Here is a 27,374-nt window from a genome sequence, read left to right as displayed (position 1 = left end):
GAAAAAGTGATTCTTTTTTCAAGTAAGTGGTTCAATAAAAGTAAAGTTATATTTCATGTTTTTAAATACTTATTAGGTAATACAGAAGTTGGATTCTAATCTAACGAAAGATTGTTTTAAATATTTATATAAATTTATAAATTCATAAAACTAATTGGAAGAACCCACTAACTATTCGTAGACTATAATTTAAATTCATAACTTTAAAAAATAGAAAAAACAGAAACAAAATTATATAATTGTTGTTATATTGATAGTTTAGACCAATTCTTGTATCTAATTTTTTTTACATTTAGAGTGACCTAATAAACTATTGATATTGATTTAAATTTTATGATTTTGTTAGTGTTTCACGTCTTTCAATCATGAAACTATGAGTATAGTATTTAATTCATCTATAGACATATTATAAATATATTAAACTTTTGACTTAAAAAGTTTTTAAACAAACAAATGAAATTTAATGTGATGATTCCAAGAAAATTATAATGAAATTTCGTCAAAATTTGGCTCTTAAAATAATTAAAGTGATCAATACACTAGAAATTAATAGTCAATTAATAAAAGATTATATAATTATAATTGAATTTCTAAAAATTTGAATGTCAAAATTTAGTTCTTAAAATAATAAAAGTGATCAATACACTAGAAATTAATAGTCAATTAAAAGAAGATTATTTATAAACTTTTTGTTATAAGTTAAATTTTAGGAGTTTATCAAACATAGAAAAATTTCAAATTACAGAATTCATTACACTTGATTTTTTTTATTTTTTACGAGGTTTAAATATTTTACCAAAGGTTATATTTTTGATAATTTTTCTAAACTTTAGCAATAAATAATTAAATTATGTAACTCTCCCTTTGATGACAACAAAAGAAATTTTAGACCCTTGCAGCAGCTATTTCTTTTTTAATTTTTAAAAAGAAAAAGAATAAAATTTTAAAAACAATTTTGTTTTCAATTTTCAAATTTTGCCTAAAATTTTAAAATACGGAGCAAAATATTTAGAGATAGAAGAGATATTAATAAACTTAATTGGAAACAAAAAAAAAAAAAAACAAAAAGAACGAAAGGGTTACTTAAAGCATCGTTGGGTAAATATTGTTATTTGTTTCTAATTTTTGAAAATCAAACATATTTCCTCTCCATTTCAAGCAACGGTTTCCAATCATTTTTAAGTACAATTTGAACTATTTGTCAAACTCTAAAACATAATCAATCCTTTCAAAGCTATAATATTTTAGTTTTATTTTCTAAGCCATCGATAAAATGAATATTTTTAAATATATTAAATTAAACTAAAATATTTTCAAACTATAGCAAAAATTTATATTCTATTAACGATACAAATCGATAAATTTTTATTATTGTCTAACAATATCACTAATAACATATAAATGTTTATTATTGATATTATCTAAAATTTTACTATAAAATATTTTATAAGTATTTTGTTAAATTTTTTATTTTTAACCATAATAAATGAAAAAAAAAAGTAAAAAGTAATACTTATATAGATTTAATTTTTTTTTTAAAAAAGGAAATGTTAACCGACCGATGGTCTAGAAAACCAAAATTAAATAAAAACCGAGAACTCTCTACAACACCTAATATTGTTGTTGTTAATATTATTATTATATATATAGTCCCGAAAGTTATTTTATTAAAGGAAAAAAATGGAAAAGAATAAATCCGAAGAAAAGTAAGAGGAACGGGACAAACAATGGTCACGTGCCTAAAAGAAAGGGACCGAGCGGAAAAAAAAGAAAAGAAAAAGGAAAACTGAAAAAAGAGAGAGAAATAAAAAAAAAAAGAAAAAAAAAGGAGGATGAAACATTTCTCAGAGTTGCAGATTGCCGAAATTTCCACGGCTGTTTCTCTCTGTTCAAGGCGCCATGGCTGAAGCTTTAGGGTTTCCATTTCAGGTTTTTCTATGCTCTTTTTTCCCCCCTCATAAGTTTGCTTGTAGCGTGCACTGTTGTGGTAGGTGCCTCTGATTTAGCATGTAAAATTTCATTTATTATCTTCAAGGATTTCGAGTACTTTCGGAATATGTCACGATTCTTAATTTGAATTCTGTTGTTGTTGCTTTGGATTCTAAAGTTTTTCATCCGTCTAGATTTTCTCCACTGTGATATTGGGTTTTGATGTATTTTGTGACATTGAGTTGTCTTGAGATATTTGTTAGGGAAAATTAAGCGATGTTATTATTGAAAGAAACTTCATCAAATTGATATTTTCGTTGAGCATATAGATGTTGGAATTTTTGGATTTAGTAAAGATAGCTGGAGCAATTCTTGCATTATTATACTGTTGACATACCCCACACCAATTTATTTAGGAGACCTTGCCGACCTGGTGATCTGGTTTGGGCTATAAGAATTGTAAGGATCAGTTTAGTAACGATTTTGGCTTTTGTTGTTTGCTTTTGAAACTTATGCTTGTTTCATCCTGAATTTTCAATTATGGCTTTCATCTTTGTTGAAGAAAAACTTGAATTCTTAGTCAAATTTTATACAAAAATAAGTTTTTCAAAACTGCTTTTTTAGTTTTCAAAATTTGGCTCAGTTTTTGAAAACGAGAATTGCTGTTGCTAATTGCATTTCCAGCAGATACCTTGGTTTTTCTGTTATTGGTATTAGGGGGTGCGTAATATGTTGTGGGGAATTATGTCAATGTTACCTAAAAAAGAAGTGATAAACCTTGACGGCAATGTTTGTTATGATATGTAAGTTTGATTGAACTCTTAGATTGGAGTTTACAATGATCACATAAAAGGGTGCTCTGGGGGGGGGGGGTGACTTTTATTTGTGCTCACTTAAATCACCATTTGCTTACTTCATCTTAATCTCACTCTAATTGTTTGTGTTCTGACTTTTAACTTTTAACTTTGTGTTTTGACTTACTGATATCATACGAGCTACAGCTGCGAATTGTTTGAATGATATACAGTAACTTTATAATTAAGTCGTCACAAATTAGTAGTCTGTTAGTTAGAAATTCTTCATTTACAATTGTTTTCTGTTCTTTTTGTTTGACTCTTTGTTCTCATTTATTACTGAGGTAGACTTAAATTTCATGAAATTAAATGCTGTTCCTCTACATTGCAGGTAATTGTATATCGTCATTAACTGCACTAGATGTCTTGATGCCGCATGTGAGATTTATTCTATTTGATATTTCTTCCATCATTATCTGTGATAAGATTGAATTCTCTGAGGATTGTAGATCTATTAGCGTCTAGAGGGCAATTTTTGTACATAAGCTAGGGCTGAGTGTGTATGTCTGTTGTTTCTTCCCTACTTCCGCTGCCAAAGCCTTACTTACTGGAAGTCATAAGGGATTGATGTCAATGAACTTTTAGTTTGAAAAATGGAGAGTGAGGATGGGCTTGAGCTTAGCTTGGGTCTGTCCCTGGGTGGAGCTTCTGTCAAGTCTAAAGGTAAAATTACTAGCTCCTCAGGTGCAAATGCTGAGGAAAGCGATAGAGGCAATAAATTGGTTGATGATTTTAAGAGTTTTCTTCATGGAGATAATGAGAGGCAAGAATCAGACACTGGATCATTCCAAAGTAATTCAATTCCATCTAAAGATAATTTCTTCAATGACCTGTCCAAGGTTGTTGTAGATGGAGACTCTTCCATCGATTTGAAGAGGAAAGGAGCCTGGATTGAAAGTAATTATGCAGAAGCTGAGGATGAAAATCTGCCGGAGATCGGCAACAAGCGAAAGTTGCTTTTAATGGAAATGAACAGTCAAAAGAAGCAGGAAAGAGAATCTCATCATGTGGATCTACATGAAAAGGGAAGGGCATCATACATTTCCTCTACCGAAGATGGTTCAACCGCCGAAAAAGGAGATGTAGTAGAGTCTAGAGCGGAGGGTTCGACATCAAGGCTAGCATCAAAACATGATGATAGCTCGAAACAATGTATAGGAGAAACTAGTTTGCCTAAGGGTTCAAAGGATATCTGTGGATTTTCTGATTCAAGTGGTGCAGACTTAAGTAGGCAGAAAAGGTTTAACAGTTCATCAGTTGGAGTTTCAGACGCTGTTCAAGCCTTGAATATGCATAATGTGCATTTTCCCATAACAGTCAAGGATACTAACAGTCTCGGTGCACCCAGCACATCTGGTCATTTGCAACTTGGAATTCAGCATGTGCGACCTACAGTAAATGGTGACCGACCAGGGGCTGAACACATAAACCCTCGAAACTTGCCTCTTATGCCTGGCATTTCACCACTTCAGATTTCAGCAATGGATAAAGATAAGGCATGGGGATTGGTTTCTCATCCACAAATGATCCATCATCCCTATGGTGGTGTTGGTGGTGCATCATCTAGCTCAGGTATAGCCATGATTTCAGACCAAAACAACATGGTTTTGTTTGCATGTCATTATTTCAACCGATCTAACAAATACGTTATTATAAATAGATTTTACATTATCCTCATTCGGTGTAAACCCATACAAAACTTTCAATTGACCATGCTTCTGTCAATAAATAGTTTGCTAAGATGATTACTTATGCTGTCTGTATTTGTATGCATAGCTCCTGGGCAAGTAATTGGACCTTTTTCATCTGACGGTTTGTTGTATGGAGGGAGGGTGACCGAACTTACTAAAGGCGATAACAAGCAGCCTGCCATGGAAGAGGGATCCTCTTCTCGAGCGGAACATGCAAAAGGGAGCAGTTCCAATATGAATGCAAAAGACGTATTAGAACGGTCAAAAGCAGCGGGTGTCTCCCTCGATTTTCCAGCTATAAAGCCAGGCATTGCTGCAGACATTGAATTTGGGGGATGTGGTTCATACCCAAACCTTCCTTGGGTTTCCACCACTGCTCCAGGCCCTACAGGTAAGACAATCTCTGGTGTAACATATAAATATAATGCAAACCAGATAAAAATTGTCTGTGCTTGCCATGGTACTCACATGTCTCCAGAAGAGTTCATTCGACATGCCAACGACGAGAGTTTTAGTGTGCAGAATGACAATGCTCCCCCAACCATTCCAAATAAAAATCCTGCTGCCTCTGCACAAAGCTGATTTGGTATCACCATCTACATTCTTTACGACCTCACTTAAACAGGATCTCCTCTATAAGTCGTACTTCTGTATCCTTAAATTCTAAGGATAGCATTTACGATGTTTGCTTAGAATGAAAATGTCGGGAGTCGAAGAAGGGCCGGTGAACGAGATGGGTTTTGAAGGCACACCTGTTTGTAATTTATTTACTCGTATGATAAAAGGTAAGCTGAAGGGGTTCCAAGTATTTCTGATGTATTTATAATTTAATTATGTATTATAATTCTCATCCTTAAAGTTTAATAGTCATATTGACTATTGAGTTGATTTTCACATTGCTAACTTCTAACGGTCTTTGTCTTGTTGATTAAGATCTATAATTCAAGCAAAATATGTTGAATAATCTGTCTTTTTTTTTTAATAAATATTTTAACATTAATTCAAGTTTTTTTTCTTCTACAATTATGTAAAATCTCATTCTTATAAATTATATGATAGTGGTGGTTATACATAGTTGAAAATAGTGGCAGAAATTTATTTCTCTGTCTAATTTTCAAAACAATTTTTGATTTGGACCAACCAAAATTATGCATCCTCCCCCTAGAGATCATAATAATAATAATTTTTATTTGAGGCTTTATTTCGATCCTTATATTTTTAGTTGTAGTATTTGGGTTTATGTAGTTTGTTTGATTTGGTTATTGTACTTTTAAAAATTGACCATTTCAATATATTTATTTAAACTTGTTTAGAAGTACTTGAACAAAATGAATGGTGGAGAGAGAAATTAAACGTGAGGTATTAAATTTAACGCAGGGGAACTAAAAGTAATACATATTGTTATTTCCTTTTTTGAAAATAAGTGTTTGCAATATTGATAAATTTTATGAATGAATTTAATAGATATCGTAGACTTTTTGGTTATATATATTTTCGATAGTTTTTTCTTTTGGTAATTTACAATAATTTTTCTAAAATATCCTATATTAATAAATTTTTACAAACAATTGTATGGTTTAAAACGATTTCCTTACATTTTAACAGCGGAGAGAAATTAAGCGCGAGGTGGATGAGTTATTAATTTAAATATATATATATATATATATATAAACCAATTGATTATGTTTCTTCGGTCTGCTTCGCATCGAATTACATCGATTTATTGGCTCGCGGGTTACAGCAGCGCGGATAGAACAAAGCGAACACACAACACAACTTCTCAAAGAGAGAGAGAAAGAGTTCGTGAAGAATGGTGAGGATAACTCCAATGGCTTCCTTCTCCGTTCGCCCTTCTTTATCGGCATTCAGGTTCTCCGGATTTTCTCGCTCCGGCCTCTCTCTCTCCTCCTTCAACACTACGCGCAGGATCGCTTTGTTGCAACTTGGCAGTGGTATGTATCTCTCCGCTTCCTCTCTCTCTCTCTCTCTCTCTCTCTCTCTATGTTCTTTCGTTGTCGATCCTTAATTTGTTGATTAGCACTATGCTTTACTAATTTTCCATTTCGGTTGACTTCTCCGAGATGCTTCTTGCTCTTTTTTTTTGGTGGATATCCTCGCTTGCTATGTACTTCTGTTCTTCTCCGTTCGACGTCGATTCAGTTGAATAATATGTTACGTCTTCTGTATTAGGTAGGAAATTTATTCAGTGGCTCGCTGGCTTAAGATGTAATTGATTGTTGTAGTGAATTGAATTCGGATTACGGTTTGTGATTGTAACGATTTTAATTTCATATATGTGGTTTCATCTATGGATTTGCTGATTCTCTTTTGGCAACAGTTCGGTGGATGTTCAACGTGAACAATTTCGTTCCTAAATTATATTTATGTTTTTGCTAATGTGTTGAAGTTCTGATACGCATTTGTCTCCATCTATCTATATCTATTCGTTCCTGGATATTCTTTATCTGTCGAGAAGTGTTCGTCCATAAGAATAATGTTAATGGCATGAATTTCCTAACAATTTTATTTACATTTTGTTTTCTTCTGTTTGAACTCATGAACTGTGTTGTAACTTGTAAGTGAGTCGAATGGAATAATCTGTTTTATATTATTAATATTTTTCAAGTGGTCTTGATATTTGGATAGAGATATCGATTTACTTAACCTTCATTTATCTGTTTACGGATTTTATCGTCTGTGACAGCCAGGCTTTGCCGTAACCTTTGTTAATTGTTATGCGTTCTTTACGGGGCTTTTGCCATAAATGTCTGGTGGAAGTTTAATCCTCGACATCAAAAATGGTCTATACGCACTAGTGAGCGGAAAAAAAGAATTTGTTAATGACTCGTTGATAACTGATAATCTGATATTAGGCAATTGCATGATCATAAATTGTTTTACAGCTGTTCCACAGTCGCAATACTTTGGTCTGAAAGCTTCTGAGATGTTAAGGGGAGAAGGGAGCAACATGGGGATGACTATAGCTGGAAATGCAGCCCAAGCAAGCACTAGTTCTTCCTCCGAAAATCTCTTAGACTGGGTGAAACAGGACAAGAGAAGAATGCTACATGTTGTCTATCGTGTTGGAGATCTAGACAAGACCATAAAGTATGTTTGTTTTAGATACCATTTTCAATTTAATGCAGGAATAAGATAAGAAATTCTTAAAGGAGAGTGGGAGAGAGATAAGAAGGTTGAAAGACCAAAAACTGATTGTTTGTTGCGCAGATTTTATACAGAGTGCCTTGGAATGAAGCTCCTACGAAAACGTGACATACCGGAGGAGAAATACACAAATGCCTTCCTTGGGTTTGGTCCAGAGGATTCCCACTTCGTGATCGAGCTCACTTACAGTAAGATATGAGCTATTTAGCAGCCGTTTGGCTACTTATGTAATTTCAGAAATTTTAGTTTTCTTCTGTACTTTCTTAAAATGTGGTACTTAACAGGATATTTTCCTACAAAGAATTTAGGAGATACTCGTGGTCTGTAAATATGTCTAATTATTTTGACTCTGGTTGGTCACGGTTCCAGATTATGGGGTCGACAAATATGATATTGGCGCTGGGTTTGGCCATTTTGGTATTGCGGTTGAAGATGTAAGATCCTCTGTTTGGAAACTGCTTTCCGTTGGTCTTTGCATGTTCAATTTTATCCTTACTTACAAACCAAAACTTTTGGTATTCCGTATGCTTTGCAACATTTTATTATAAAGGGTTTGGCAATAATTTGAATGAGCAAGCTAAAACGCAAGCTATTGTTCTTCAATTGTTGTTTCAAAGTCATAGCACAAAAGATATTGTTCCAGATTTAATGGAAAAATGAGTTCGTCCATAGTATAGCTTGTTGTACGTTTTTTTCTTTATATATTAAACCATGAAATTTGAGGTCATCTTTTCCCATTGTTGGGCCGTTTAAATTCTAAACTTGCAAATAATAATTATTTGTTATCTTTGATATTTTAGTAGACTCTCTATATTGGATTGGTTTATAACTCTCGATTGTTTCCTTTTTCCTAAGAATAAAAAATCTTAAATTTGATTTTTGTTTCGGTAAAACCTTTTTCTTTTTTTCCTTTTTAATCTTTCGCCGGCATGTCTTGGGAAACGCAATTCTCCACTTCGCATGTACACTTCTGATTGTTTCTTCATAATTTTAACTTAGCTTTTCCTTTACTCTATTTTCTCTCGTGTTCCTATCATATCAGTTTTTACTCTTTTGGCCACCTAGGCGTGCCAACTGCGCCACTGTCTAGTAAAAAGGACATTAGCAACATTTCTCTTCAAAAATGGTTTCCTTTCTTTTCCTTGATAGGTTTACAAGACCGTAGAACTCATAAAAGCTAAGGGTGGCAAAGTGACTCGAGAAGCTGGCCCCGTGAAAGGTGGCAGTACCGTCATTGCTTTTGTTGAAGATCCGGATGGTTATAAGTTTGAGCTTATTGAAAGAGGACCTACTCCTGAACCTTTATGCCAAGTAATGCTTCGTGTGGGTGATCTAGATCGTTCAATAGATTTCTATAAGAAGGTAAGATTGTGTACTTGGGATTCTTTCAAGTGTAGTTGACAGTCTTTGTTTGATTCATTTCTTATTCTCTTCCTTAACTTTTCTGAATATCAATGATGTGAGTAATATTTACTGTTGGGCTTTCTTTGAATTTTCCATATAGGCTTATGGAATGGAGCTTCTACGTAAACGTGATAATCCAGATTACAAGGTAGAAATCTTATAATTGATTGTAGTTTAGAAGTATTCCACCTAAAATTTCTCGTTATATTTGGAAGATAATTTCTGCTAAGTTGAATATTTTCTTTCTGAAGAAGGATTCAAAATTACAAATGTGTGGAGAAATGTGAATGAAATATTTTAAATGTACGTATATTGAAGGAATTGAATCGTTGGAAGGACATGTAGAGTCTTCAAAATGTGTTTATTGCAGAAAATAGGTTATTTTTTTAACACAACTTTCGTTTTTAAAATGCTTCCCTCATGTTGAGATCCATTTTTTATGTGAACCTACATGCCTTGGCTATCAGAACATGGTTGATTTTATCGTGAGTTTCCACCATTTATCAACTCTGTTCTTGTTCATTTTTGTACTATTTTTTATCCATATCAGTGCCATAATAACTAATTTTAAGCTTGCCTGTTTCTATTACAGTCCTGGACTGGTTAAACGTGTTCCATTGCATATCATATTCAGCTTTATTGTGAGTTTTGTGTGTGTCGGTTAATCTAATAATATGATATACTAATATTATGACTGCTCTTTTATAGTATACTATAGCAATGATGGGTTATGGTCCGGAAGACAAAAATGCTGTTATGGAGTTGACATATAACTACGGTGTCACGGATTATGAAAAAGGGAATGCTTATGCACAGGTACTATATTTTTTCCAATCTTCATAAAATCATTTTTCTTAACAAATCTTCCAAACATTCAGCTCGGTTTGTAAAAATAGTTACCATAGTTTCAAATTATTCTAAAATTGTTAATTATTTACTCTCATTATTGATTTCGTGATATCAATAAATGAGATGTTACTGAACTTATAAGGTTATATAACAAACTAAGACTGATGTCTGTCCTTCTCTGCGAGAAGATTGCTATTGGTACAGACGATGTGTACAGAACTGCAGAAGCAGTGAAACTTAGCGGGGGAAAGGTCACCCGAGAAGCCGGACCGCTGCCTGGAATTAACACAAAGATTACCGCTTGCTTGGATCCCGATGGTTGGAAGACGGTAAGCTTCTCGAGATAATTCACTTTTCATGCCTTCGCGCTTTATCTTTTACACAAGTCCTTCTTTGGAATCTGATTTTAGCGAGCAGTGTTTTTCTATCTGCCTCGACTTTCGCTAACTATTAAGAGTAGAAATTTAGCAGGAATGACAAAAAATTCGTTACAATAGAAATCTAAATGTTTGGATAAACCAAATAAATAGCACTAACAGACCACCATCCCAACCCTCTTAAAACAACCGACCTCAAACTGGATTACGAAGTAAAACAAAAAAAAGTGAGTTCAATGAAGTCAAATCTGTCTCCATGAAAAGCTTTTGCCTTAAATCGAAGGCCTTGGCAAAACTAATCAATAAAACCTTCATGTGCCTACTCAATCCTTAACATGTTCGGTGCTCTAATAATATTTGGAGACCGATTCCAAACCTAAGCAAATTATATACTAATTTTAGGACCCTTCTTTGGAGGCCTACCCACCGTTTCCAGACTTCCTTGAAGTACTAACCAAATTAGATCATTCACTCTCACCTTCCACTAAGTTTGCACAGACCCTTTTAGACAAAGTTTAATGACCAACTAATAATTATTTGGCGAAAGATATGACAAGAAATTATGAAAAATTATCTAGATTCCATCTCACAGGATCATCCTGGTTAGACTAGATAGTCACGGTTTTTATTAGAAACGTCAAAGATTGTCGGATAGAGTGCTACTTTCCAAATGTGATGCTTTGAGTTTTTAAGATATTCCGGTTTTAGAACCTATGTTCTCTTTATTTTGTGGACTAGCCATCCTTTTCTTTCCCATACACACTTACTATTACTTTGAACTACAAATCATTAGGTTATTGAGAAATAACCGCAACCATTTCATCATATCACTCTTTCATTTTCGGTGTTTTGTTCTGAACATAAAGAACAAAGAAAATCTCTTACCATACAATCCCTCTATTCCGTCCAACACCATTTAACAAAACTAAAATTGTTCGGTTAATTTGTAATATACTTGCAGTATTACACCACCCCCAAAAGTCAAAACTTAGCTTGTTTTTACCTAATTAATAAAATGTAAACCTCTATAATGATTTGAGAGGTAAGAGGCTGTTTGATATTTAGAGAGAATCTCAACTTGAAATCAACCACCAAAAAGCCATCGAGACAGGCTTAAGTTGTAAGATATTTGGGTGATTTGGATGGTTTTGGCTTATAAAACGATTTAAATCGTATCTCTCAAGCCTAATTTGATAATTGCTTGGCTTTTTTGTTTTTGGTTTTTGAAAAAAGAATAGTTACATCAAACTTCCCACTTTTATCTATAATTGTAAGTCTATATGTTTTCCTTTTAGAATTTTACTAGAAATTCAAATTCCAGTTTTTGGACAGAATTGAAAATTTAGTACATAAAAAACATATACATATATATATATCTTAAAATGAGATTGATATCAAACTAGACCATAAATGTCAAAACAAACCAAGCCAACCCAAACCAACCCAAGCATTCTTGTTAACTTTTTCTTTGTGGTTTCGTAAGAGTTGAAGATTGACAAACTTGGTTCAACTGGTTGTCGATTACTTCAGTTTAGGATTTGTGTGCTCACGCAGAACATCTTTAATGTGATATATGAAGGTTCTCGCAACTCCTAAAACGTGCTTGACTTTGTTGTGTAGTTATCTAAGACAATTTTTCAGATCAGGAACACCTTTTTTATTATTATCGTCATTATTATTTATTTACTTAGATCAGGAACTTCTCTCTTTTGGGAACAACATTTTGCCTGAGGTGAAACATTTTTTAAGCTTGTTGAAAAACTAAGCCCCTTGGTAGGCCTTTCCCATTTTATGTTTTGTGTATGCTTTTTCTGTTTTTAAAATTATTGTTTATAAAAATCAAGTTTGGTAATGATTTTTGTTTTTAAAAAACATATATCTTTTAATACTTTTTTTTCTTTTCATTCTGAACTTTCTTTCATAGTTTTACGAGTGGGTTTCATTTTCATTTTTCCTGAGTAATCTTAAAAATTAGTTTCTTGTTTTAGAACAAGTGAATTAGTTACATTTTTTAAATTTTAATTCTAAAAAATAAAAAAAACAAACATTTTACCAAATAGATCCTATATGTGTTTGCGGAAGTTTTGCTCGAGAACAAAAAATTTGCTACAAAAGTTAACAATCTATTGTGCAAACAACATTTTTATTGCTGTGTGTGGTTGGAGAATGCATTATTATAATTGTATAATGCTTAGAATCATTGGAATTAAATGCAATGAAAATCACCTTTTGATAGACGATTTTCTTACCAAGTTAGGCAGAAATGATTTTCGAGTTTGTCTGTTTAACCTGAATTGTAGAATGCGCCTTTGGAATATAATAGACCACCCTATTTGACAAACGTAATCATGCTTCTACTTTAGAGAAAAGGGCTAGAAAATCGAAGAATTATGGGGAGCTTGATGAAAAGGTTTTGGTGACAGTTGAAATGTCAATGAGTGAGAATGTAGAAAGTAGGAATAGAACAAAAAAAAACTAAAGTTAATGAGGTCTGAAAAAATATTTAATACAGGATCTAAATACAGTAAAAGTTTTTGTACTTATTTTATAAAAATATTGGTGTAGATTAACTGATGGGTTCGCGGTTATTTCATAAAAAGCAAAAAGGAATTCATCCAGAGTAACGAAAACTTCAAATTTCTATTATTTTTGTAAATTCTAAGTTATTAATCTTTATTCATTTAATAATAATCTTCACCTTTAATATTTGATTGAAAATCAAAGACGTTTTAGAAGGAGAGGGTCTAAATTTTAGGATAATTATAAAAGATAGGAATATTAAGAATAATTATTAAATGTATAATAATATCTTTAAACAAATTGTAAATCTATCGTTTATAAACTCTTGTTGTTGATACTCTTATGATTTATCAGTAGTAGATTTATCAGTAGTAGACCTCATTTGCTCTCTGATCTATCACACAGATTTTGTTATATTTACTATTCTTTTAAATTTTTCTAAAAAATTAATTATTTTAAATATAATTGCTACATTTTGCAACTATTCCTAAATTTTAATGAAATTTTCGAAGAATTGTTACCTTTTATTTAATACCTAAAATGAAAATTATTATGAATGATAAAATTATTAAAAATAATTAAAATATATAGTAAAATTTAAGACTACGTTTACCGGTCTATCAAAATCTAAAAATGGATAAGTAAATTTTGCCGTATTTTCAAGAACAGATTACTTTTGTTTCTAAAAAATTTTAAAAAAGTTTTTTTAAATTGAAAATTTCTCTTGCATTTTCCTTTTTTAAATTTCATAAAAAAAAAAAAGAATAGATAAAAAAAGTTCACGACGGTAATTTTATTTACCTGTTTTCTTTGTGTATTGTGCAGGTGTTTGTAGATAACGTTGATTTCCTCAAGGAGCTGGAATGAGTCTTTCTTCTTCCATATTTTACCCTTTTTTTCTTCTTCTCCACGAACCAATTTGTACATTTGAACTTGCACCAAGAATAAAAAACCTCTATTATGTTCTTCATCATCAGCAGCAGAATTTGCTCCCTTCAATTTAAACGTTCCTATCCCACTTATCACTTTTTTCAATTATTATAGAACACCACCCTCGTGTCCTACGCCAATGACTTATCATCCCATCTCCTTAAAACTCTCAAGAAATTTGGTGCCCTTAACGAGGAAGCTAAATCCAATGTTTTCAGGGTTTAAGAAACCCTTAATTTAAATGTAAGATCGGCCTGGGTAAGTATAAAACCTTCAATTTAAACCTCATTTGTAAAAATAACCATGGCAATATATTTTACCTGAATCCAGTAAAAAGATAAATACTGTTATGCATTTTTCTCGAAGCTGGACCATTAATCCTTACATAAATTTCACTCAAAGGAGACGGTAATAGTGTCACTTTAGACATTCTGCTTCTGGAGGCAAGACGATCCAGAAGATCTTCATTGCTTTCTGAGTAATTCGAAGAACTTCGAACCTAACTAATAGCTCTCCAAGTAATTATAGGATTTAACATAAAATCGACAAAGTAGAGTTGGATTCTAACCTCAATATATCAGGTGTTAGCAACGACCCAAAGGATTCTTTAATCTTTGTAATGCCTAAAGAAGGATTTTTAAATTCTGCAAATCCATATGATCAAAAGTAAGGATGTAAATTACCATGTTCACAAATTTCAACAGTAAAACCGTTGAACAATAGCAGCATCACAGATGATCACTTGCCCAATAGTCATGGATATGCCAAAATAGATAGTCCACATAATAGTTGCTTTGCTCGTTAGAAAAATGGTTGGATAATTCATTCACGAACAATTTGCCGAAAACCTGTGTCCCTTCCTTAATCTTCTCATATTGCACAAATCTGAAGGGAAAAATTCCTGCAAATCACACCTATAAACTGATGACAGACCAAGTTATTTAAAAGAATTTCTAGGTACTATCAAAAGATATAAAACGTCTAATATTCTCAATAGGCACAAGATGAAAGGCTAAAAGTAGATATATTTCATCTTTAACATGTTGATGCATGTTTAGAAGCCCCTGTATCAAATAGCTCAACTATAGAACTCTTGGAAGATAAAAATTCTAAGTTCATTTCAAAGTGACGCTTAAAAAAAGATTTAGCTACAGGAAGAATTAAAAACCATTTATAAAATGATCAAAGGGAACTAAAATGATTAAATTGTGAAGTGGTGGGGAAAACTGAGTTGGATGAAGAAAGAAAACCTGAGAAAGTGGGGGGAAAAAGAAATAAGCAAAACATTTAGGTCTTAAAGTGTAAATAAAAGACATGAAATATATAAAGTTTTGAAAATGGAAAACAAATAGGGAAAATTTGTAAATAAACCAAGGTAAAGCTCATATTTGTATCTCTTCAGAAAACTTCTTCAAATGTCCAATTAACTTCTTCAAACCTGCAAAGCAACATAAGCAAACTTTTTTTTTCCAAGATAGTTTCGGCACAATGCAACAAACTATAAGTTCAAAATAGAGATTTTCATAAACTAGTCAGTTCAATAAATTTCTATTTGGGCAGAAAGGTAATTTCTTGTAAACGCCTGGAACCTAGTAAGTAATTGTAGAAGCTAATACTTGGATCCTATCATAAAAGCCACAGTAGCAGTTTCATGCTCTAGACTAAAGTAGGCTTAAGAGTTTAAAGATTGCACTCACAATAATAAAAGAGATATTATTGGGCAATATGAACAAGTACTACCCATCGATATTGCCTTACAAAAGGAATCTTAAAAGTATAGTAACAAAAATTGGTTAAAAAGCACGACATTCTTTCACACGAGTAATGTTACATAGAACCATAGGTACAAGATTGCTGTGATTCACTTCTATTTACACAGCAGAAGCCATGCTTTAGAAAGTTGGAATTCTGTAACCACCAAAGCATTTTTAGTCACCTTTGCAAAAAAAGGAATAACATTGAGCTTGCAATAGTTCAGGGACTAACACATTTTACGAGCAAGCATGTTGTAGCTTCTGCCAATAAATCATCAGAATCTCTTCAATTACATTGCAAAAAGATAACATCAAATCATCACAATTTGCAGCTTCATAGATGTAGAGCTTAGAATAGTGTCCTGGCCAGATCTGTTGCTAAATCATGATGTAGTAAATGGTTAGAGAAAATCTAAACATGTTAGAGCAACAAACGGCAAAATCTAAACAGCACCAAGTCAATATACCGAGGGCTTACCATTTTGATCACTTGGCAGATGAGATTCTCTGTAATGATGAAATCCAGCTACTTGAAGGGCCAATCCTGTGACCATTTCCCTGTACACGGTTTGGAGATTCGGTTGACTGCAACGGTTTAGAAGAATTTCCTCTTGAGCTACCAGCAGGTGTAAATGATGAAGTAGCCATGCGAGAATCATTTAGAGCCTACATTATTAATATAGACCACAAGTAAGTTATTATAACACTAACATACAAGGGCAAATACCATAGTAAGAAATAATGGATGAAATTATTCCATAAATAAGATTGTTTTAAAGAGGCCGTAAAGAAGATCGTTTACATTCATGTCAAGAGCATTGTCAGAACTCAAATTCTTTGGAGTTGGTTGTTTGAAATGCAGTCGCACTGCGGGGCTTGAAACATTATCAGATCTAACACGATCCGTAACCTCTGCTGATGAATAGGTATTAAACCCACCTGATGAAAAATAAATATTAAGTCACTTACTTTAAACAATGCAATGGTAAATTTGACATGAATATGCATCCAGCAGAAACCTAACCTTGACGATTTTCCCCTTCCATAGGTGTGGCATGATGATTATGTGTACCACCAACAACCGGCTGAAGTAAGAGGCAATAGACCATACTTAGAATCAAATCTGTTCATTCCAATTTCTCCCAATGAAATCATTACATAAAGACAAAACTGCAAACTAGTGATAGATACTTACAGATACTCGTGGCTGAGTTCTGTTCTTCTGTGACTGCTGGTATTTTATGATTGTCCAGTCAAAAACATAATCAAATTCATATTCTGCACCAAAACATTTAATTAGGGTTCATGGAAGAACACGTCTCATCCAAATAGGAAAATGGTTGAACAAAGTTTTACACCAAAACATCACTACCTTCACGAGCAAACAAGTCACGGAACAATCGCTTTAAGAATCCATAATCAGGTCGCTGATCAAATGTCAGAGAGTGACAGTAATGGAAGTATGAAGCGAATTCCACTGGATGAGACTTGCATAGAACCTTTGAGAATGATAACAAAAATAGTTGAATAAGCTCCAGATTATATACACTTACCGAAGACGCAAGAGATTTGGTTAAACATACCTCAATAGGAGTAGATAACTTCTTCTCACATATTTTATCATATTTTTGCTTCTTTGTGGCAGCTTTCAATCCTTGCCATGGAAGGCTATAAATTGAAATTTAAGTTATTAGGATATGCAGATAGAATGTATTTGAATTGGGACAAGGGGATATTAATACAACATTCTGTAGAATCTCATGACATTCTTCTGCATGAAGGAGGCACTATTATGCATAGCTAATTGATTGTAATAAAAGTAGTGAGGGCAATGGTATACCTTCCTCTCAAAAAGTATAGAAGCACATATCCGAGAGACTCCAAATCATCACGCCGACTTTGCTCTAGAAGAAGACAGGAGAGAGGTTACATGAGGCTCGAGTTAAAATTCAGTGAACAATATGCTAGTAGTAAACTCAGGAGTCCGACTTACCGATTCCAAGATGAGTATTGCAACTAGCATAGCGAGCTGTCCCTGTTAGGTTTTTGTTCTCCCTGGTAAGATAGATTACAAATAAAAGAAGGTTATATCGCAATTTCATATCGATTTAAAAAATGAGATAGAAACTTAAAAGAAGTTCCAAAAGTAATTGAAAGGATACCTGTAAGGGATATGTCGGTTGGTAGTTGCATCTCGATATCTTTTTGCTAATCCAAAATCTATAATGTAAACCTGATAACGAAATGAAGCTAAGATAAGAATCAATATACAACCAAGAAAACGAAGCTAGCAAGAAAATTTTGAAGTGATTCATTGATAATAAGAACAGATAAACTTGAAACAGAATTATTACCTGATTAGCTTTGCGTCCGAGGCCCATAAGGAAGTTATCCGGCTTTATATCTCTATGCAGAAATCCTTTGGAATGAACGTACTCTATTCTTGTGATCTTCAAAAATGAAAATGAATGAGACTAGAGAAGAGACCTCAAAGCATTTAAGACTTGCCGGTAAACCACAGCAGGAAGTGATACATACCATTTGATCAGCCAACATCAAGACTGTCTTCAGCGAGAACTTCCTCCCACAATATACAAAGAGATCTTCGAGACTTGGTCCAAGCAAATCAAGGACAAGCACATTCTCTTCCCCGTCTATACCAGACCATTTCGTAGCAGGAATACCGCCTGAATTAAGAAGAAAACAACAATCAGGCGACAGCAAAAGAAGTTACATCAAAGCTGGTATCGTCCTTCAACACAAGCATCAAAGCTGGTATCGTCCTTCAACACAAGCATTGAACTACAAAGAACATGAAAAATCTATCAAAATCGCTTACGTACTTCCTCCTTGAAGAATACTATACAATTTAGCCTCATAAAGCAGTTGCGGATGCTTCGTTTTATTGTTTTCCTGCCAGAAAAGAACCAAACACATAAGTAAACTCCGGAAACTCCAATCCACGCATGGAAACTTCAACTAAGATACATCGGAGAAAGTATCCACAAAATACAGAAACAAACGACGCAAAATTCAGTCAAACGATCAGAACTTACAATTTTCACAGCAACGATTTCGAACGTCTCAATATGAGTAGCTGAAACAAAGAATCACAAGAATTCTCAGTCGTAAATCACAAAAAATACAAAAGAAGAATTTAATTCAAACACATCCAGTCCTTAGAACGCACCGAGATAGATTTCACCGAAGGATCCGCTGCCGATCTTGCGGCCAAGCTTGTACTTGCCGCCGATTACGCGCTCCATACCGAAAGATGAAAAGTGGATCGAATTTGTGGAGATCGGTCAGAGCATGAACAAAGCGAGGGTTTCGAAGATTTCGAAGATCAAATCGCAAACAAATTTCAAAAATTATATATATATAACACAAAGAATAATTCAGATATATATAAATAAATAAATAATTATATATTTTTATATATAAAGAGATTAAAATACGAATAAATAAATGAAGAAACGGAAGCCACAAAAAAAGAAGACGAGGACCAGCAGGCAAAGGACAGGTAGACCAAGGGCGTTTCCTTGTTATACGCATTTCTTTCTAATTCTACCTTGGACTCCAAGGGATAATCTTCAAAGCCTTAGGGCTACTTTCGTAATTTCATCCTACGTGTTATTTTTGACTTCTTGATCTTTTTTTCTTTTTTCTTTTTTTATTTCCTCACTTAGGGTTATTAGTGATGGAATTGAAATTGTTAAGCGTGAGGGGTTATTTAGTATTGTTTAGTTTGAGATGTACGAAGTAAACAACGTACTTCTATAGAATTTAGATTTAGTTGTAAAAAGTGAAATAAAATATTGTTCGATGAATTTATTGAGATTTATAGAAATAAAATACAGTGTGCATCTAAAAAATGAGAATCGACCTTGAAATAAAATAAAATCTAAAATAGAATAAATTAGTGATTGATAAATTTATTGAAACTTGAAGAGGTAGGTTTTAGTGGTGTAAATGAATACTATCTCGTTTTAAATATAATAACTAAAAACCTTACTTTGATTTCTTAATTTTTTTTTTTTATGATTTATAGATTTTGACGATTTTTAGAAGAATATGTTTTTGTTTGTTGTTGTATATTGATTTTTTAATATTAAAGGAAATAGTTTTATTTAAAAAAGAAAAAAAGATGGATTCAACTCATGGAAATTGGAAAGTTAATTTGATAGGGCAATTGATATATAAAACCAATCTTATTTTTAAAGGATAAAATTAAATATTAAATATTAATTAAAACATTTTGAAAAGTCTAAATGATACCTAATATTGTTTTTCGAGAAATTGAACATAAAAAGAATTAAACTATTTTCATATATAAAACAAAAACTTAAATTTATTTTGGAAAATTGAAGGAAATTCACTGTATTTCGTAAATAGTTTTAAAATAGAGATAATAAAATGAAAGTGTTTTAAAAATTAATTTAGTCCCAATTGATTTTACCAAATACAAGAAATGGTTATATATATATATATATATATATATTTACTTCTACCTATCCCGAAAGCAATTTTCACTTTAAGTCATTAAATTGGTGTTAATAAGTTGTGGAGCCCACGCAAAATTTGACAAAGATGTGTTAAATAAGGAACGGAGTTACTAACTCTATCTCAACCTCACCCATCCAACTCCAAGAAATATTTGTACTTTCATTCTATTGTAATTTAATAAGGTGAAATGATGGACGAGAATTTGTAAATGTTAAAATTTTTATTAGTAAATTAATAAATTACTCAACGAAAGTAATACATAATAATTTTTTTATCTCCGAATGTCTCATTTATGGATTATTTTTGTTTTCTTTCGTTACATTTTTTAACTTTAAGCTTTTTCTCCATTTATTAATGAACATTGAAATTATGTAAAATAATCTTAATAATATGGGATTTGTTATCTTAGTATATATTTATTTGAGTTTGATTTTAAAATTGTTAATAACTTAGTTAGAATGATTAAAATTAATTTAATATTTTTCCAACATAATTTCTGTTTATAGATAACAAACGCAAATTTAAAAATCATTGCACTAACTTTTTATATTAAATTATTAAGTCACTGATTAGTTTGGCGGATTGCTTTCAATATTTTATTCATATTTCATTTTTTATATTTGTTTAATTAGAAGTTTGGTGTGATAAATTAAATTATAATTCCGATATTGGTTCTGACCAAGTGGGATATATATATGTGTATGTGTATATATATATATTCCCTTTGAAGTTTGAACCGTAATATTATTTATTTTATTGTGTTGCTTTCATTTATTTTTTCCATTTTTTATTTAGCACCGTGTTGATTTATTTTTAATATAAAATAGTTTGGCTGCTCAGTTGTTGGCTCTAACTAAACTATGCAATTCCCGGCTTGTTCACATGTCTTATTTTCTTGACGTTAAAATAATATTTTGATTTTCTACTTATTTTATTTTAGTATTTATATTTTAGTTTTCTACTAGTCAGTAAATTTTAAATTAATTTGTACCATTAGCTGATTGTTAACTTCTTTTATTGTCTTTGTTTGTGAAAAATTAATGTATGTTAGCCTTCTCATTTATAAATTATGAAAATATATTCAAATCCAGCTTTTCATTGTATGAAAATTCGTATAACTAAATTCGAATGATTAAAATAAAAAAGTTTTTTTGAGAAAATATTTTTTTTTTAAATATGTAGTATTTTTGGGTTTGATAAATATTTAAAAGCTATGACCTTGTATTTAAGCTGCCTTTAATTCTATTGTTATTTTTTTTTCTTTTGAATTCTTAGGTTTGAATTAAAATTTATGGTTGAAAATAATGTTTTTAACTATGTTTTTTTTTGTCTCCATATTTTCTTAAATTATATGGACATATGTATGTTTATTCGAATTTCTGTAGTTTTTAAAGTTTTAAATGTGTTCCTACCATGGAAGTACAAACAAGATTAATAGTATTTTCAATTTTACATGAAAGGTTTAAAAACAATATAAATTCGTAAAATGTTGAATGTTGATGGAATAGGTACATATTAGTGTAGCAATAGAAGGTTTTTTTAGTACCAACTCAACTGATTTTGGATTGTTTTTTAAAAAAGAAATTCTATACGCTGCATCGAGTTCTGCTTTAATTAACTGGTCGTTACCTCAAAAGTATTTTAAAATTTTACTTAGGACTTACTATTATTAAAAAGAACATGTTTAAAGATAAAATTAAGATGTTTTTTCAAAAATAGGAAAATTTTAACAAATTATTTATACTTTATAGAACAAAACCAATAGAAGACAAAATTTGTTATATTTAATTTTTCTATAAAGTGTAAATATTTTATTAAATATTCTATTTTTGACAATTTTACTAAAATCATAGCGTCAACAAAAAGAGTAACCATATTGCTTCTTAAAAATTTACTTTTATTTTCGGGTTCTTTTCGTATATAACAAATAGATAATTTATTTATAAATATAGCAAAATAAGAAGAAAAAGAATTCAATTTTATCATTTTGTTGTAACTAAAAATGCTTTTAAGATTTGCTCGTTCAAATCATTTTTTTTTTATTTTTCATTATTTGCATGATCTCACGTCATCATTTTTATTCAAGAGCAAGCAAATGGTTTTTACAACTTTCTCAAATAATAAAAAAAAATATTTTTAGAAACATTAAAAGATGCCTCAATTACTTTAATTTCTTATTTCAAAAAAGCAAACTAACTAATAAATAAACAAAAACGTCATATTTTACTCAATTTATTTGGACATATATTTTCTTTGGGTAAAATTCAAAATCACACCCATTTAATTTTTCTTTAAGAAAGTCATTAAACATCGTTGTCAGAGCGTAGGTAACCAACAAATAAATAAATTTATAATTGTTTAAATCACGTCATATCTTTATTCATTCTGACTTTTAGTTTCTAATAAAACAAAATTGGTTAAAACACAATTTTTTATTTTGCTATTTTAAATTCCATATCAAATTTAGTTTCAACATTTCAAAAATGTCTAATTATAGTTTTATATATAGGATGGATTTTCTAAAATACCTAATGTCAGTATTTTCATTTTCAGAATAATTACATAAATGTTTTAAATCACTTCAAATTAATTTCAATGGCATAAAACTATACTTAAAAAATATAAACTAAGATATTGAATTAATTGTAGTATCGTTAGAGTTATTAAAAATAAACAAGCAAGAGACTGTTTCATAATAAAATAGTACGCTGTAGCTTAGAGAATTTATATATTGCATTCATCTAAATCTTAAGGTAAAAATCGTAAATAATTACAAAAACTAAATAGCTTTCGAAGGCAACGCCCTCGAACCTCCATTAGGGTGCACCGCCCCTAGACCCCGATACTAGGAAGGGTTATTGTTCTTCTTTCTTCCTCTTCTCCTCTAAAGGGTTTGTTTTCCAACTTTTTTCCCTTCTTTTTCGATGAGCGATAATACCATATTCGCAGGAGCGCCAACTTGTTGGTTAGCAAATATTCAAGTGCTGGAAATTCCACATGCACGAGAGAGTTTCATTTTGCCTTAGCCCAATCAAACCAAACGACTTGGGCCCATTGAGTGGGCATTCTAAAACAATCAAAGGGATAAAATACCTATAAAAATGTGAATAATTAAATTATTATGGCTCATTCATCTTATTGTTGATGGGATGATTTTTTCTTAAAAGAGTTATGTTTTTTATATTGAGGTGGATTTAGTCGAGTTGTCGATCTATATTTGTTTGATATGTCTGCAGTGTTTTATAAAATGTATACCAGCAAAGAGATGATCATCATGAAACTTAGTTTGGAGTTAGAGCATTATATTGTGATCATGTGAGATTGATCAAAATACGCTTAAGTTGATCCGGACACTCACGAATATCAAAAAGAAAAGTTGAGCATTCTATTGAGTAAAAAATATATATATCAATAAAAAAATAAATTCAAGAATACTTTTCGGTTGAGACGAGTAAGTAGTTCGAAGAGTTGAATGCACAATACATCTAAAAGCTCTTTGGCCAAATAAAATACTCAACTCCTACTTGTTCGGCTAATCTCAAGTAGTAAACAATTTATTCGTACTTACATGAGATTACAAACTTTATTTTTGAAATTAGTTTAGAAGCAAAATAGTAATCAATATCATTAAAAACTAATTAAAAGTTAAAACAAACACATTAAAAATTTAAAATCAAATTACAAGCAGAGGACCAAAATGAAAATCCAAACCTTCACAAAGGCTTACATTATAAATTTAAAAAAAAAGGCAAAAAGAAAAAAAAATGCAGTGTACAACAAACTACCCCAAACTCAAAAAAGAAAGGAAAAAAAAAACTCAAATAATATCTCCGATTTCTTTGAGACAGAATTTGTATAAACAATCACAACAATAAACAATAGTAAAATAATTTAAATGATTTAAAAATAAAATCGGAGGAAGAAAAAAAGAAAAAAAGAAAAACAAAGGAAGAATTAAAGAGTGACGATCCACCACCAAATTTTTTTTCTTCTTCAAAATGGAGAGCCGAATTATAATCTCAAAAGAGAATTAATAATAACGACATGATTTAATTCAAACGTAATTAAATCACTTAATTTGAATCCAAGCTGCCACACTTGGAATTCCACGATAGACCACAAACAGCATATAATACCCCGGCGGGGCAATTATTCCGGATGGCGGCGCCACCACCGTCGCACTAAAAATCCCGGCGCCAGTTTCCGCAATTTCCCTAATCGGCAACACAACAAGCCTTTGATTCATTGAATAACCGTGTGTGGTGAACGGCGGCGGATAAATGTTGACTCTAATATCATTCTCCCGATCAAGTACCCCGTCGATGATTAAATTAAAATTCACTACGAAATCTTGTCCGTATTGCCATTTCGCTTCCAATTGGTTCACCTGAATGGCAGGGCGGTTTGCGGTGTATGCCGGATCGAGATACGGCGGAGAGAATTTCTCCACCCTTAATTCCGTTGGGTATTTGACAGCTTGGTATAAGTAGCCGGCGTTAGTGTTGCTGCCGGCGACCAGGATTTGACCATCGGGGAGAACGGCGGAGGTGGAGTGGTACATTCTTGGAATTGTGGTGGGGATTAGTTGTTTAAACCGTTGACCTTGGGGTTTGTCGGGATTGTAAAGAATCGGTGAATAATTCGGGGCTTCGGCGAAATTCCATGCGGATGTACCAGAAGTAGCGCCGTTGATAATCAAGAGATCGCCGGTTGGGAGAATTAACATATCGCCCATTACTCTCGGAGATGGCATCATTTCTTTCTTCCAAACATCCTTTGGCTTTGTGATCTCTATACGATTGCAATCTTGCAATGCTGGCAAGAAGTTCCCTTTCTCCGCCAATCGGTATGCTTCCGGTTTCGCTCCACCGCATACGATTACCTGATTGTTCATCGTAACTCATCAGCTTAAGTTTGAAATTTTACTAATAGCATTTTGCATGTAGTTATATTTTGTTCTTATCGACCCTATATTTTTCTAATTCGTTAAGTTTAAGCTTTTGAGTTGCATGGTGGTTAGAACATACCTCTGCAGGGGTTCCTTCAGGATTAGCTAGTGAGAGCTTGAGAGGAAGGAGTGCAGACATACCCGACGCGGGGTAGTTTCGGGCCCCGCCGTCCAAAACCGGGTATTCGTAAACGATAGTTTGAGTCTTAGGGTTGAACAAGATGGAACGACTATTGGCAAAGATGAAGACATTGCCATCGGTAGAAAGATGAACAAAAGGATAAAGATTGTTTTCATCCAAATCAGTTGTTTCGTCCAAGAATGGCATTTTAATAGCTTTTGCATTTGCTTTTCCTTCTGGCGGAACAAATTCAAGATCGAAAGATCTCCGGCCGCCGACCAAGATGAAACCGCCGTCCGGCATGGTGGCCTGAGTCGCATACCTACAATGTTTCCGGCGTCGGTTTGTTAACGGATTTTATGAATTAATAAAACTAATTAAACAAAAAAAATGAAATTAATTAATAATAATTACCAACGTGCACTTGCCAATGTCGTTGGATATTCCTTAAAATCGCAAGTAGCGCATCCAGTAAGGTATCGTACGGTTTTGGTTCCGTCCATCCAACCACCGGTGTTTACTAATCTTCCTTCCACGTCGAGCCCTCCCGACGAGCACCATGGATCCGTAGGCATCTAACGTCACGAGAAATTCTTAATTATTTTTATATTGAGGGCAAAATAGGAAATTAAAGATTTTCATCATCTCTAACATAATTAATAAAAAAGAATTGGGTGCATCCCGATAGTGTTAATAGTGTGTCTATCTTCAAGCATTTAATCACAAATGGTCACGAGAAAAAAAATTATTTTTCTAAACAAGAAATATTTATCACATAGATTGGATAATTAATGATGTTTAATTAAGCATTTTTTTTATATATATAACAATACATAAGCGTTATCTAAATTAAAATGCAAAACAGTGAACATAAGCATAGTTTAATGAGCATACAAGCATATGTCAATTCTTCAGAAAGAAAGAGTGGGAGATTCCGGATCCTACTAGATTTATCAGTCTTGTTTAAACTATTCTCTATAGGCTAAATATAAATATAAGTTAATCGAGTGAGTTACGAACCGTAAGTGGTCTTATTTTAGCGGTTTCGATATCAAACTCAACGCCATGAGCCCAACAATCTTGCAGTATTTCACCTTGATCAGTCTTGAAAGGGAAACATTTTCCATTAGGCAATTTGATTTGCGAAATGTGAAATGCAGATGCATCAAACATGATCATCTTGTTATTTGGCAACAAATTCATGTGCATAGCTGAGACCATGGAGTTTCTAGACACCATCTTCCATGTCCCTAGAAACGTCGTTGGGAAGTCACGTGTGCCCGATCTATCCACCGGTCGTGGACTCGCTTTAAATGTTATTCCCGGAAGGTTAGGTTTCACACCACCCTCATTCTTATTGGTCGAAGGTTTGCCGTTCAATATATCATTCAAACCCTTGTCGAGCGAGTTGGAACCGGGGCCGTAAGACCCACCTACGGTATCGAATTGAGCGGGAGCAGAGACGAAGAAGAGAGAAAGGAGGAGGAGGAGGAGAAGGGAAGCTGCCTTGAGAAAGGCCGCCATTGAAGGTCTGAGTTACCTTGTTCTTCAATGGCAGCTTTGTGTTTATAATGACACAATTTTTCCTCTTCTTTTGTTTTATTTGTTTTTGGTTTTTTGTTTTTTTTGATCCTCAGCTTTTGTCTCCTTCTCTATAATGCATTTTATGGCTCAAACAAATCAGTTAAGGGATCATTAAAATAGCCTCTGGTGGTTCCTTGTTTGAAGGGGAAAACTTAACCTTTTTTACTAATTCTAGGTATTAATTAATTTAAGGGAAATTGAAAATTGGATGATTTTTAAGCCATAAGTTCTTGAGGTTAATAAAAGTATGGTAAAAAAGTTTAAGGAAAATGCAAAACAAGGTAGTAGTTGCAATTATAACCTCGTTCTTTCCAATTGTAAAAATTGAGCTCTCAAACTTAACTACGATATCTATATAAATTTGACCTAAAAATAGAACGGGTTGAAACTTCTATGAAGGTTACTTTTTCTACAATTATGTGAGTTTTGTGTTCAATTTTAACACTTGCACCAAGTTTGATTGCTCAATTTATATATATAAAAAATTAAGAGTATAATTATAACTATCATTATAGAGCTTTTTACGATATGATCCAAAGTTTAAAAGTTTTATTTTTTTAAGGATAAATCATAAGTTTAGTTCGGCCTAGCTGTGTTTTATATTTGACTTTACTTTTGGGCTTAGCTTATATTTGTTCTATAGACTTTTAAATGTTACAATTTTAGTTCTTAAATTTTGAGTTTTATTTCTGTTTAGTCCAAAGAATTCAAGATTTACATTTTTAACCTAATTTTTTTAACT

The 27,374-nt window shown here is 32.3% G+C and overlaps 4 protein-coding genes across 6 annotated transcripts; 2 read left to right on the top strand and 2 right to left on the bottom strand.

Moving 5' to 3' along the window:
• Positions 1–1,794: 1,794 nt before the first annotated feature.
• LOC103497953 (ninja-family protein mc410) lies at positions 1,795–5,368 on the top strand. The gene is made up of 3 exons (XM_008460376.3): positions 1,795–1,929; positions 3,115–4,355; positions 4,560–5,368. Exons 2-3 carry the CDS (start codon positions 3,377–3,379, stop codon positions 5,054–5,056), a joined length of 1,476 nt encoding a protein of 491 aa, XP_008458598.1. The 5' UTR covers positions 1,795–1,929; positions 3,115–3,376; the 3' UTR covers positions 5,057–5,368.
• A 783-nt stretch (positions 5,369–6,151) lies between these two features.
• Positions 6,152–13,762, top strand: LOC103497944 (probable lactoylglutathione lyase, chloroplastic). Its single transcript, XM_008460367.3, has 9 exons — positions 6,152–6,426; positions 7,378–7,582; positions 7,703–7,827; positions 8,009–8,073; positions 8,789–9,001; positions 9,144–9,191; positions 9,752–9,859; positions 10,081–10,221; positions 13,615–13,762. Exons 1-9 carry the CDS (start codon positions 6,285–6,287, stop codon positions 13,654–13,656), a joined length of 1,089 nt encoding a protein of 362 aa, XP_008458589.1. The 5' UTR covers positions 6,152–6,284; the 3' UTR covers positions 13,657–13,762.
• A 1,644-nt stretch (positions 13,763–15,406) lies between these two features.
• Positions 15,407–19,024, bottom strand: LOC103497925 (casein kinase 1-like protein 3). Of its 3 annotated transcripts, none has more exons than XM_008460346.3 (15): positions 18,664–19,024; positions 18,530–18,570; positions 18,317–18,386; positions 18,012–18,160; positions 17,828–17,923; positions 17,636–17,706; positions 17,467–17,528; positions 17,314–17,377; positions 17,057–17,141; positions 16,846–16,972; positions 16,669–16,751; positions 16,498–16,558; positions 16,276–16,412; positions 15,952–16,139; positions 15,407–15,845 (listed from the first exon to the last, which is right to left on the bottom strand). In XM_008460346.3, exons 1-14 carry the CDS (start codon positions 18,737–18,739, stop codon positions 15,960–15,962), a joined length of 1,302 nt encoding a protein of 433 aa, XP_008458568.1. In that variant the 5' UTR covers positions 18,740–19,024; the 3' UTR covers positions 15,407–15,845; positions 15,952–15,959. The 3 variants fall into 3 exon arrangements, 2 of the variants coding, with proteins under 2 accessions (XP_008458568.1, XP_008458561.1); XM_008460339.3 differs by having other exon boundaries at positions 15,407–15,851; positions 18,664–19,023; XR_007821035.1 differs by lacking the exons at positions 15,407–15,845; positions 15,952–16,139 and having other exon boundaries at positions 16,362–16,412; positions 16,498–16,596; positions 18,664–18,879.
• Positions 19,025–23,788: 4,764 nt separating this feature from the next.
• LOC103499633 (aldehyde oxidase GLOX1) lies at positions 23,789–26,711 on the bottom strand. Its single transcript, XM_008462673.2, has 4 exons — positions 26,069–26,711; positions 25,463–25,623; positions 25,007–25,370; positions 23,789–24,861 (listed from the first exon to the last, which is right to left on the bottom strand). The coding sequence occupies exons 1-4, from the start codon at positions 26,570–26,572 to the stop codon at positions 24,049–24,051; spliced, it is 1,842 nt and encodes a 613-aa protein (XP_008460895.1). The 5' UTR covers positions 26,573–26,711; the 3' UTR covers positions 23,789–24,048.
• Between the last annotated feature and the right edge of the window lie 663 nt (positions 26,712–27,374).

This window comes from Cucumis melo, chromosome 5 (genome assembly GCF_025177605.1).
Source record: "Cucumis melo cultivar AY chromosome 5, USDA_Cmelo_AY_1.0, whole genome shotgun sequence".
In the NCBI taxonomy this organism is placed as follows: domain Eukaryota; kingdom Viridiplantae; phylum Streptophyta; class Magnoliopsida; order Cucurbitales; family Cucurbitaceae; genus Cucumis; species Cucumis melo.
The sequence above is the reverse complement of the archived record's forward strand: the minus strand, read 5'-3'. Positions and strand labels throughout refer to the sequence as shown.

What these genes read in the sequence shown, in the direction of transcription:
- LOC103497953 (XM_008460376.3), top strand. Translation starts at nt 3,377, where the DNA reads ATGGAGAGTGAGGATGGGCTTGAGCTTAGCTTGGGTCTGTCCCTGGGT. An exon ending in TGGTGCATCATCTAGCTCAG is followed by an intron (nt 4,356 to 4,559) that starts GTATAGCCATGA and finishes TTGTATGCATAG; the next exon opens with CTCCTGGGCAAGTAATTGGA.
- LOC103497944 (XM_008460367.3), top strand. Translation starts at nt 6,285, where the DNA reads ATGGTGAGGATAACTCCAATGGCTTCCTTCTCCGTTCGCCCTTCTTTA. An exon ending in TTTGTTGCAACTTGGCAGTG is followed by an intron (nt 6,427 to 7,377) that starts GTATGTATCTCT and finishes ATTGTTTTACAG; the next exon opens with CTGTTCCACAGTCGCAATAC. An exon ending in CAATAGATTTCTATAAGAAG is followed by an intron (nt 9,002 to 9,143) that starts GTAAGATTGTGT and finishes TTTTCCATATAG; the next exon opens with GCTTATGGAATGGAGCTTCT.
- LOC103497925 (XM_008460346.3), bottom strand. Translation starts at nt 18,739, where the DNA reads ATGGAGCGCGTAATCGGCGGCAAGTACAAGCTTGGCCGCAAGATCGGC. An exon ending in TGATGTTGGCTGATCAAATG is followed by an intron (nt 17,924 to 18,011) that starts GTATGTATCACT and finishes TCATTTTTGAAG; the next exon opens with ATCACAAGAATAGAGTACGT. An exon ending in CTATACTTTTTGAGAGGAAG is followed by an intron (nt 17,142 to 17,313) that starts GTATACCATTGC and finishes TTCAATTTATAG; the next exon opens with CCTTCCATGGCAAGGATTGA.
- LOC103499633 (XM_008462673.2), bottom strand. Translation starts at nt 26,572, where the DNA reads ATGGCGGCCTTTCTCAAGGCAGCTTCCCTTCTCCTCCTCCTCCTCCTT. An exon ending in CTAAAATAAGACCACTTACG is followed by an intron (nt 25,624 to 26,068) that starts GTTCGTAACTCA and finishes TCGTGACGTTAG; the next exon opens with ATGCCTACGGATCCATGGTG. An exon ending in ACATTGGCAAGTGCACGTTG is followed by an intron (nt 25,371 to 25,462) that starts GTAATTATTATT and finishes GAAACATTGTAG; the next exon opens with GTATGCGACTCAGGCCACCA.